Genomic DNA, 12,624 nt, shown 5'->3' on the forward strand with positions numbered 1-12,624 from the left:
ATACCAATTTCATTTTTCTATCAGAAAGAGATATGGCTTAAAATTCAAACCTGTGACCCTTTATCCGAAGATTAAATGGATTAATATTGATATTTCTAAGGTTTTCTGTATGATGCATTAGTATGTAATCTTCTCTTTTGTAACATTTTTGTACCAAGATGAAATACATACTTGATCATGGGGGCATTCCAAACTTCAATTTTGCAATAAATTGGAAAATAATAATCTCTTGTGACATTATCCTGATAACCTTTTTTCTACATGCCAGCCCCATGCCTGTTACAGATAAAATATATATTCAATTGCAATCTGAAATTAATTCTTATTATTAAGGATGTTTACAGATAGACCTTTTGAGCAAGACGCACAGCTCTTTTTGAATTGGAAAATCTACATTTAAACAAGGGCAACACATCGGAAACTGGTTTATTGTGGGGTTCCATATCAGATAGTATAAGAAAATAATAGTTTCTGTTGACAAACAACAAAAAGATACATTTTTGGCAAATTCACATATATATTGGATACACAATATGTAGTGTCTTTGGAAAATTATAAATGGTGTTTTGATTGCTTTAAAGCAGATTGCTCTTTGAATACAAGGGGAGGAGGGAAGTCAAAAAAGTGCTATTTCTGAAAGAAGCAGAAAACATCAACTAATAATAGGTTTTTAAAATGTAGATTGTAAAACCCCAAGCAGGAGATGTCAGCCATATCTTCTGATTCAACTTCAAGGTGTATTTTTGTTTTGCTTTTCCTGTTCAATAGCTGTAAAAAGAAAAAAGAAACAAAAAAAAGAACAAGCTAAACATAATTTGTCAACATTTGACATTTGTACGGAATTTTTTTTAAAGTACACAATTAAACAAGTCAAGTTACCAACTTGTGCAAATCAAACGCTTTAGCAATTAGGAATAATTAACATAAACACTATTGCAGGTCTATCACTTTGCACTATTTGTTTTATCAAATAGTTCAGCATGCTGGAAGTGAGATTCCTGAAGTTTGAGAAAAGAATTTTGAATAGAAATAGAATATTTCTAACATAGTGAATTGAATAGTTAATTAGGGAGATAATGAACTGTTGAAAACTTCTGATCTCCTACCTATATATTGATCTTTAACCTTAGGGGGAAATTTTGCATTGGGGGAAATGACATATAGGATGGGTGTCACATATGCACAGGGTCTGGATTTGATTTGATTCCCCCACCCCGAAGTTTCAGCACAGGAAAGAATGTTTATTTTTATTTTATTTATTTATTGCATTTATGTCGCTCACTCTGAAACGGACTCTGAGTGGTTAACAACGATTATAAATACAATACAAGTAAAAAACAGTAAAAACATCACTAAAATCAGGTATATAATAAAAAAACATACATACTAACAATCAATCTTAATTGTTAAGATTGATAGTATGCAGGATCCTGGGGACATGTATATTTCTTTTCATTTGTAAAAGTTAGTATGTTTGGTTTTTCAACAACTACTTTATTTTACTCCGATCTACTCCAATCCATATTTATCACCTCAAAATTGTGGGAAACTGTCTTCACAATTAGAGGCAGGCAAGATTTCTAGGCAGTCCAGGGCAAGACCTGAAGCAGTCCAACACAGATATCCTACAAACAGGCCTTTTTCTTAAATTAAGAGTTACAGAATCCCATAGCTCAGCGTGGGATTCAATTTTTTTTTACTACCGGTTCTGTGGGCATAGCTTGGTGGGTGTGGCAGGGGAAGGCTATTGTAAAAATCTCCATTCTCACCTCACTCCAGGGGAAGGATACTGCAAAATCCCCATTTCCTCCCAATCAGCTGGGACTCAGGAGGCAGAGAATAGATGGGGGCAGGCCAATCAGAGGTGGTATTTATCGGTTCTCCGAACTATTAAAAATTTCTGCTACTGATTCTCCAGAACTGATCAGAAACTGCTGAAACCCACCTTTGCTCAGCCCCCCCCCCCCAATCTTTTGGGCACCAGAGACCTGCGGAGAGACGTTTTTCCATGGCCTGAAGAGTGCATGGTTTCACGTGCTGCCTGTACCCTGTGGATGGGGCTTTGCTTGTCTGGGCTGATTTCTGGCATGCTGTAGACTGATGCCAGTCGACAGACCCAGGATTGACCCCTCCCCATAGCTCACTATGTGTCTGTCAAGAAACTTTTAAGGCCTACCTTCCCCAATCTTACACTGAAGAGATGCTGCAGTACAGGTAGTCATTGAAGTTAGAACAGCACTGAGAAAAGTGACTTGTTTGTTTGTTTGTTTATTTGTTTATCTATCTATCTATCTATCTATCTATCTATCTATCTATCTATCTATCTATCTATCTATTTATTGGATTTGTATGCCGCCCCTCTCCGTAGACTCGGGGCGGCTAACAATAGTAATAAAAACAGCATATAACAATCCAATATTAAAACAGCTAAAAAACTCTTATAAAACCAAACATACATACAGACATACCATGCATAAAATTGTAAAGGCCTAGGGGGAAAGAGTATCTCAGTCCCCCCATGCTTGGCAGCAGAGGTGGGTTTTAAGCAGCTTACGAAAGGCAAAGAGGGTGGGGGCAATTCTATTCTCTGGGGGGAGTTGGTTCCAGAGGGCCGGGGCCGCCATAGAGAAGGCTCTTCCCATGGGTCCCGCCAAGTGACATTGTTTAGTTGACGGGACCCGGAGAAGACCCACTCTGTGGGACCTAACTGGTCGCTGGGATTCGTGCGGCAGAAGGTGGTCCCTGAGATAATCTGGTCTGATGCCATGAAGGGCTTATCATGTTTATCACATGACTGTTGAAGTCAGCCAATCAAAATTGGTAAGCTTGGCAACTGGTTCCTATTTATGACAGACGCAGTGTCCTGGGGTCACATGATCAACTTTTGCGACTTTCTAACAAGCAAAGTCAAGGGGGAAACCAGAGTCACTTAACAATGGTATTACGAACTTAAATGCAGTGATTCCTTTAACAACTGTTGCAAGGAATGTTGTAAAATGAGGCAAAACCAGTGGCGGGCTACGAGCAGGAACACTAAATTGGGCTCGCTGCCATGGCTTGTAAGTTCTTGCGGTGCCAGCCCAATTTTGCTTCTGGACCTGCGAAGGCAGCAAAATCGCGCACGGAGCCACAGGTCGCCTGTGTTTTGGTGAGCTTTTCTTGCTTCTGCGCATGCCGAAACATGGGGGCACCTGCAGCTCCATGCGCGATTTTGCTGACTCCACAGGTGCAGCAGAAAAATCGCGCTGGCCCCGCAAGAACTTACAAGCCATGGTGGTGAGCCCAATTTAGCGTTCCGGCTCTTAGCCCACCACTGGGCAAAACTCACTTAACAAATGTCTCACGTACAATATAAATTTTGAGCTCGATTGTGGTTGTAAGTCAAGGACTACCTGTAACCCACTACAGAATATGCTGCAACGTCCTACCGGTCAATGACTACTTCAGCTTCAACTGCAACAACACAAGAGCACGCAGCAGATTCAAACTTAATATTAACTGCTCCAAACTTGACTGTAAAAAATATGACTTTAACAATCGAGTTGTCAAAGCATGGAACTCATTACTGGACTCAATAGTGTCAACCCCTAACCCCCAACATTTCTCCCTTAGACTATCCACGATTGACCTCTCCAGGTTTCTAAGAGGTCAGTAAGGGGCGTACATAAGTGCACCAGTGTGCCTTTCGTCCCCTGTCCAATTGTCTCTCCTTTATCTCATATATCATATGTCTTTTCTTCCTTTCATATATCTTCTCCTCTATTTTTATATATTTTCTTCTATCCTTTTCTTTATATATATTACTACATGTCTATTCTCTTCCATATGTATTGTGTATTGGACAAATGAATAAAAATAAATAAATAAATAAATAAAAATAGAATCTTAATGAACAGGAATTTAGAATTTGAGGTGGAAGTTGACTTCAAAGTGAATTCAACCCTGTGGGGTTTTATACTAAATACATTGTTGCTTAAAATTCAAAATTCTTGGCATGATTCAGAACTGGATAGTTATTTCCTTCTCCCAGGAAGTGACTTCCCAGTATACTCAACTAAAACCTTTCACTTCCTCTCTGCTCTCCCTTTAAATACTAATCAATACTAAAACTACTTAGCTTTCTAAATCAGCCAAGATTGGTTAGGTGCTGCCCTCTGTTGAGGAATGAAGATAATTTAATTCCACACTCTGCTTTGTTAGAATAAATGGAAGGCTAGATGTCACTCTTAGCTTTTTAGAAGTATGGGACAATAAACATCTTCATCATCAACAACAGCAATGTTGTCCTAGTGTTTTCCTATAGGGGCAGGGTATTATTTATACTAAAAAATAAATGACAAAATTTCATCAGCTGTCTATCTTAAACTGGTCCATCCTTATTGCTCTTTATCTCCCCCTTTATTGGATCAAAGTCAACTGATGCTTGGTATGAAAACTTGTTGCTTTCTCATATTGGTTACTGGCCCAACAATTGGACATTTTAATAAGATTGGAAAGTGCCCGAATCCTTCTTTTTGTATCAAACATCTGCTGTGCTTGACAAGACATTTAAAAAAAATATTGCCTCTTTCTATTAACAAGTGACAAATTATAATCCCAGAGATCAGATTGCTAACTCTCTAAAATATTATTTATTTTTAGAACAGACCCAGTGTCTAAAAAAATAATAATCCAGTAGTTCAGTCCAACATCACATGAAAGGACTTAAGCTTGTACAACAAAATTGCTTATTTCTGCCTAGTTACCTTCTCCGCCCCAAACTGCTCTGAGCATAGTTCCCTCTAAGCTGAGCAGTGAGCAATCGCTCACTTAAAAATCATCATCAACTCAGAGTTTTCCAAACCTGCCCAGAAGCCGAGAGGGAAAGAGTGAGAGGGAAGGAGAGAGAGAAGAGAGAGAAACAGATAGAAAAAAGAAAGGAAGGAAAAGAAAAAGAATGGGAGTAAGGGAGAAAGAAAATAAAAATCTAGTTTGAAACTAGCTCAAGTATTTAAATGGCATTTTGATATTGATAGAGTTGCCCTATTATGAGTTCACTGTTATAGACACACAGTATTTTATTTTGAAATTCTCTGAGGCAAAACAGGTTGGGTTTTTTATTTGTTTGTTTGTTTGTTTGTTTGTTTATTATTTCTGTGTCGCCCAGTCCCGAAGGGACTGCCGCTCAGACACTATACTTTTCCGCCCCCCCCCCAAAAAAAATTAGAGGGAACACTGGCTCTGAGTGTTCCATAAATCTCTAGATTAAATTCGGAGTTTGGGGAAAGTTTTTATAGGAGAAAGGAGGAATCCCTTCCACCAGAGGTATCTTTTCTCTTAATGGGCATTGAATATGAAACACAATCCTGGGAATGCATACACAATGAGGGTGGGTGGGTTGATGTTTAGCTATGCCCCTGAAAGGAGGTATAACAGAAGACAGCAAACAAATCCCGTGATTCTTAGTCAATGCACAGGATTAAGTGCTCCCAGAAAAGGTAGAGAAGGCTCTAATTTATACCAGCAACTTTTTTCTATAAAATCATGGCAAGTAAAATACTAATAATAAAGCAACCACACGTTGTATTTGCTTTCTATTTGTTTCTTTCTGTGTTTATCCCAAAAATCTGGTTCATTTTTAAAATACGAAATCTACTCAGAATTAAAGCCAGAAAGAGGCTGTGAGGTAATAGCCCATGTCTTCTATTTCCTCACCCCGCAAGAAAAAGGGTGTGTCGCAAACAGATGAAGACCCAGGAGAGGCTAAGAAAAGGTACAGATGAGGCTTTTACAATCCAATGGTTTTGTTTCATAGGATTGTAGAAATACATTTCTTCTGGGTCCTGCAAAGTTCTGGGTGAAGGATTAGGAGACAGTCTGGTGATTGTAATGCTTTCTCAGCTAGAGATCCCTTTATGTTTTGCACCTGCAAAGGAGCCAATTAGTTTTTCCTGAAGGACCTCAGTGATTCTAAGTGATGCAGTCATTAACTGCGACACCATGTGACTGCAAGCTGGCATGTGAAACTTGCAGGTGGTCATCATGTGAACACAGTTTGAGGACTAGTCATAAAATTATCTTTTTAGGACTGTTGTAACTTTACACGGTTGCTGAACAGCGGAGTTGTTGAGGGAATACCTTTATCTGAGTGTCTGAATCTGTCTCTGAAATAATCTGAAGAATGATCCTTTACTTTATTCTCTCCTTTGCAGGAATATAGTTATTATTATTATTATTATTATTATTATTATTATTATTTATTAGATTTGTATGCTGCCCCTCTCCATAGACTCAGGGCATGCTTTATCATTTATTGAAATATTGGTAAAAGATTAACTGACCCATTTATATTATCCCCAATAAGAGAAAATATTCCATTCATAGGAAAAGCATTTAGACTAGCAGGTCAAAATATTATTTATTTATTTGTTTGTTTGTTTGTTTGTTTGTTTGTTCGTTCGTTCCTTCCTTCCTTCCTTCCTTCCTTCATTCATTCATTCATTCATTCATTCATTCATTCATTCATTTGACTTCTATGCCACCCAATCCCAAAGGACTCGGGGCATGCTTTATCATTTATTGAAATATTGGTAAAAGATATTAACTGGCCCATTTATATTATCCCCAATAAGAGAAAATATTCAATTCATAGGAAAAGCATTTAGACTAGCAGGTCAAAATATTATTTATTTATTTATTTATTTATTTATTTATTTATTTATTTATTCATTTATTCATTTATTCATTTATTCATTTATTCATTCATTCATTCATTCATCCATCCATTCATTCATTCATTTGACTTTTATGCCACCCAATCCCAAAGGACTCGGGGCAGTTTACAACAATATAAAATACAAAAACAATAAAAAGAAGTTAAATGTACATCCAAACTATTAAAACCCTAATTAAAACCTACAGTTAACTTTCCAGTCAGCATACATGTAAGATCTGTGATGTAATGTTCTTATTTCAGATTAACAATGGCAAAATGGGTGCATTAAGATTTTTCTATTTACCATGTTAAATTGTTATCTTTTGCAAGAAAAATAGTAAGCCTTGCAGCAGATCAAAGGCTGTAGGTGAAAGCCTCATCAAGCAATATTATACGGTGGATTTAATTATCAACCAGCAGAGGGCAGCACTAAGTAATTTTTCAATTGATGGAATACTATTGTCTGCAATAGTTAATAATGCTGTGCATTTATCTTTTTAAAAAAATATTGAGTCTCCTTAAAACTTTTAAATTCGTTATAATCACAGCTTTTGTAGATTACTGTTTTTGCGACAAGGAACCTGTCAAATCTTTAAATAGATATAAAATCCTGTGTGCGTGCATGTGGATGAAACGGTTTCAAAGCTCCCTTTGGTCTATGTTACATGAGATTTTAGATATGAAATTCCAGTCACAATGCCTTAGGAAAATCACATGAAATAAATAGTTCAAAGTACAGATTAAATTATTGTCTTGTTTGGCACTGACTGATTCAATTAGCTTAAAAGTCATAATTTTACTGGAAGAAGCCAACATACATGCCTTCATACGTGACTTCATGAAATCATTTTTTGAAAGTGCTAGGAAAACAGGAACGCTGTACGTAGCTATTTGTGGAATAAATTCATTCATTTCAACAGGACCTGCCTGATCATACATCTGTATGAACAGTTTCCAATGAAATGTGGTCCAGTAGGTCACTGGCATTCTATCATAATTATCATACATACTGATTAACTAATTTTACAAAGAAATCACTTACTTTCCTTGGTGGGTAATGGATTTTTTTCTCTAGTTTCAGTTTTTTTCAGTTTGGTCTTATCAAACGTTTCAATTTCTGCAAAATCTGGTTTGTCAGACATGATGAACCCTGACAAAGAAGGAAGAAACACACCCATGGCTTTGTTAACTGGTGCTACATTGCATGCTATAGACACTCACTCACACATACACACACACACACATTTTAAAATACTTCTGTATCATATTTTATGTGCAATCCAATTATATATACAGTAAATGTTCCACTTCTGAAGACATAAGAGTTTAAAAATTATTTAAACATGAAAATAACAACAAAGGAAAATAAAGGATTTAAATTGATTTCTGAATAAAATATTCCTGGTGAAATTAACAAATGCTCTGAAAACAATTTGATGAAAAGCTGACTCTGGGTGGATGCACAGAAGCTGATTGTCTAACATGATTCTTCTTCTTCTTTAAATGTCCTCTAACACTCGGGATCATTTCCCAGATCCCTTCAAGGACATTGTTTAACAGACAATTGAGTCTCCTTTAGTAGAACAAAGCCACAAAAATAAAGGACCAGAAGAGCTATGGTACACAACTGCTCTTAACAATAGAATGGAAGGTGTATAAGATTGCTTTGTTCTTCCGTCTTTTTGTTTCCATTCATCACACCTCATGTGGAATATTTCTGATTAAACAAACATCCTAGCATTAAATCTTTCCCTAGTGGATATTTAAGCTTCTGATTTCCTCCCTTAAGAAACAGAGAATCTAATTCCAGATCAACCAGATTGAATTTACCCTAAAGTATGTCAATAACGCCTGCCTTTTGTGCTTACTGTAAAAGCTAGACACATTTACTGCTATTATATGAATAGGGCAAGGAAAGATAATAAAACCACATGCCGTTACCTGTTCTGCTTCTTCCTCCTCCGCTACGTTTTGACTATCTGAGCCAGCATGGGTTGGGAAAGGTCACCCACTGATCCCTCCTCCTCCCCATCTCAGCCCACCTCCATTAATATTGATAAGCTTGCAGCAAGGGTGGTTCAGCGAATATTAATTTATTATTTCACAAAGCACGCTCCATGTGGCTGGGTGCATCAGGGACAAAAGGGAAATATCCAACTTGGACAATGAAAACCTCAAAAGAAAATCAATATTCTATTTTTCCCTTCCGCCCCTTTATTTGCCGAGCCTATTATTAATTCTGCGTGCAAAAATGTTTGAAACAAATACATGGCAGCCAAAAAGAAGGATACACCTACCTCAGTTGAAGTAAAATTGTCCCTTTCAAGGAATTGTCTTGCAAGCTCAGCAATTTCCTGGAATTAGCCTAGGCATTGATCTTTTAAGGGATCTTTAAGGGATAAGGAAAGGAGGAAGCTGGATTCCTCTTTACGCTAAGAGGGGAATGAGCAAGCATGGAAATACACTGTCACACCCAGTGCTGTATGGAAATGGCAATGGGTGTTCACCTATATTTCACTTGCTTATCTAATCAGTGAATAGCAGCAGTGTAAAATAAATTGATCCTAAGCATTTACACACTCAACTATAAAAGAAAAAATAAATCGAAAAAGCTAAAAATCGATCAAAATTAAAATGACAAAACATGTACAGAATATCCATCTCGGATACAGGCATTGTCTTTTTGGCCTGATTGTCCTTGCAATCCATGTCTCTTTCTTGAGCACATCACATGACCTCTCTACCACATTTTCTGGGTTTAAATATATTTAAATAATGTGTTATTGTTGACCTTAACGTTTACCATATGCTGCTTCTTTCTACCTCGGGCCTGAATATTTATGTTCTTATGTAGGAGAAGATATTTATTTATTTCATTGGCAAATAGCATCGCTAAAACTTGTTAATAACCAACTCATCTTGGACTTCATTTTAGGCATATAATCTAGTGAAGCTTTTTTGCTTTCTTTCTTAGATGTCGCCTTTTGTTTAGGAGCTCAGCACAGTGTGCACTGTGTAGCCCCTCCTTCCATCCTTACTCAGGGATAAATGTTAATGTCCTCCATAATCAGTTCGCATGATCAAGTTTATTTATTTATTTATATGTATTTGTTTGTTTGTTTTGTCCAATGCACAATAATACACAATGAAGGTTATAGAGGATATATACGAGTAGAAAGTATCAAAGAGAGTATAGAAGAGAAATATAGGAGTAAAATATAACTAGAGAGAATAGCAGAAAATATAAGAGATGAAAGAGATAGAAGAGATATAAATGGATAGGAGAGATAGAAGAGAAGATATAGGAGATATAGGAGAGACTATAGGACAGGGGACGGTAGGCACTCTGGTGCACTTATGTACGCCCCTTACTGACCTCTTAGGAACCTGGTGAGGTCAACCGTAGATACTCTAAGGGCTGGGGGTTAGGGGATGATACCACAGAGTTCGGTAGTGAGTTCCACACTTCGACTACTCGGTTGCTAAAGTCATATTTTTTACAGTCATGTTTGGCGGGTTTAATATTAAGCTTGAATCTGTTGTGTGCGCTTGTGTTGTTGCGGTTGAAGCTGAGGTAATCATTGACAGTTTACTCCATGGAAAGACCCAATCCAATTGATGCACATCTTTGTAATTTCATGTGGTTACTTCTGTCAAAGCCAGAGTCACTGTAGGAACCGTGAACTCAGAAATGATATGAGATCTTTACATGAGGGCATGAAAGTTGAAGTATCTCCATATCAGAAAGGCAGGCTTATGACGGGGCTAGATCTAACTATTTAACTGTGTTTAAATAATTCATGCCAAATCTACATGATCATCTGTCACACAGCTGTCAACTCCCGGCCCACCAACCAGAAGTATCACACACTGGCCATGGCCACGCCCGGTTTAGCAAAGGGGTAAATAATAATAATAATAATAATAATAATAATAATAATAATAATAATAATAATAATAATAATAATTAGATTTGTATGCCGCCCCTCTCTGAAGACTCAGAGCGGTTCACAACAGTAATACAAAATACAAATCCAATGTTAAAAGCAAAAACAGTTTTAAAAACCTTAATTAAAAACAATCATACAAACCAAACAAACCTGAAAAACATCCCGATACATCACATGATGCTGATGTGAGTTTGACACCCCCTGATCTATCAGCTTAGGATCAATGTTTGCCGTCTTTGAATAGATCTGATGCATACCAACAGCAATTGGAAGTAAGGCATCTGACAGTTCAACTACCTGGGTCTTGCTTAGGATATGGATAACTACTACTGCTATTACTGCTATTGCTACGATTACTACTGTCTCCTTTAGACAGTGCGGTTCTAAACAAAGGTTCAAGTAGGAATTTATAATAGAGCTTTTATTTATTTATTCACTGGATTTATATGCCGCCCCTCTCTGAGGACTCAAGGCGGCTTACAACATATAAAAACAACAATTACAATAGGTAAATTCAATTAAATTAAAAACTAAGCAAACAGTCTAAAATCCCCAGCTGTGTTTAAAAACAGTCATAACCATTCAAACAGCAGCCATACAAACATTCGTCAGCCAGGGGGCTGAGATCTAATCACTCCAAGCCTGGCGCCATAAGTTAGTCTTAAGACTCTTACAAAAGGCCAGGAGGGTGAGGGCAGTGCGAATCTCTGTGGGAGAGCTGATTCCAGAGGGCCGGGTGCCTCCACAGAGAAGGCTCTTCCCCTAGGCCCTGCAAAGTGACATTGTCTAGTTGACACGACCTGGAGAAGGTCAACTCTGTGAGACTGAACCGGTCGCTGGGACTAATGCAGCAAAAGAGACCGCCTTCTGCCGCATGAATCCCAGCGACCGGTTAGGTCCCACAGATTTGGCATTCTCCGGGTTCCGTCGACTAAACAATGTCGGCTGGCCGGACCCAGGGGAAGAGCCTTCTCTGTGGCGGCCCCGACCCTCTGGAACAAAATCCCCCCGGAGATTAGGATTGTCCTCACCCTCTTTGCCTTTCGTAAACTCCTTAAAACCCACCTCTGCCGTCAGGCATGGGGGAACTGAGACATCTCACCTTGGCCTATGTAGCTTTATGTATGGTATGTTTGTGTGTATGCTTTTTAAATAATGGGTTTTTAGATTTTTAATATTAGATTTGTTATTGCATGTTGTTTTATTGCTGCTGTGAGCAGGGCCGCCATCAGGAATTTTGGGGCCCCATACAGCCTAAGTGTCTGGGGGCCCCCTCCCTTCTTCCTTCCTTCCTTCCTTCCTTCCTTCCTTCCTTCCCTTTTTCTTTCTTTTTTCTCTTTTGGTTTTTTCCCCCTTCCTTCCTTCCTTCCTTCCTCTTTCTTTCTTTCTTTCTTTCTTTCTTTCTTCTTTTTATTTCTTTCCTTTTTTCTCTTCTTTTTCTTTTCCCTCCCTCCTCCCTCCCTCCCTCCTTCCTTCCTTCCTTCCTTCCCTTTTAAATTTTCAAACTGTCTTCTTCATATTCCTGGCTGAGGAATTCTGAAAGCTGCAGTCAACTGTCTTCAGCCATTGTCCAGCCCTGTGCTATGGACCCCTCCCTCCACCCCCTGAAGAGGCCAGGGGCTTCTTTCCAAAGCCAATGGCAGTGATGCCAGAACCCCCTTCCCTGGGGATGGGAGCGGGGGGGGGGCCTCCACTGGTCTCCCTCGACAAGACCTTCCGCAACACATCAGCCCTGCTGGGCAGGCCTCTTAGCCCCACCAAAGAAATGGGGGTTAAGGAAGACCCCACCCCCCACCTTGCCCCAAACACTGGCACTCTGCATAACCCATGCGGGGGCTTTGGCTTCCCCTCTGCAGAACAGAAGCTGGGGACCTCTCCCTCCACATACACTGGATCCCTATGGCCCATCCGAGGGCTGGCAAAATAGGTGTGCCCCCCCCCACCTGCTTTTCTATCTCTCTCTCTCTTTCTCTCTTTCTC

The 12,624-nt window shown here is 38.7% G+C and overlaps 1 protein-coding gene across 1 annotated transcript; it reads right to left on the bottom strand.

Moving 5' to 3' along the window:
- Positions 1-568: 568 nt before the first annotated feature.
- Positions 569-8,699, bottom strand: LOC139158537 (thymosin beta-12-like). Its single transcript, XM_070735858.1, has 3 exons — positions 8,636-8,699; positions 7,737-7,844; positions 569-768 (listed from the first exon to the last, which is right to left on the bottom strand). Exons 2-3 carry the CDS (start codon positions 7,834-7,836, stop codon positions 731-733), a joined length of 138 nt encoding a protein of 45 aa, XP_070591959.1. The 5' UTR covers positions 7,837-7,844; positions 8,636-8,699; the 3' UTR covers positions 569-730.
- Positions 8,700-12,624: the final 3,925 nt, after the last annotated feature.

The sequence above is a fragment of the Erythrolamprus reginae genome, chromosome 2 (assembly GCF_031021105.1).
Source record: "Erythrolamprus reginae isolate rEryReg1 chromosome 2, rEryReg1.hap1, whole genome shotgun sequence".
In the NCBI taxonomy this organism is placed as follows: Eukaryota; Metazoa; Chordata; class Lepidosauria; order Squamata; family Dipsadidae; genus Erythrolamprus; species Erythrolamprus reginae.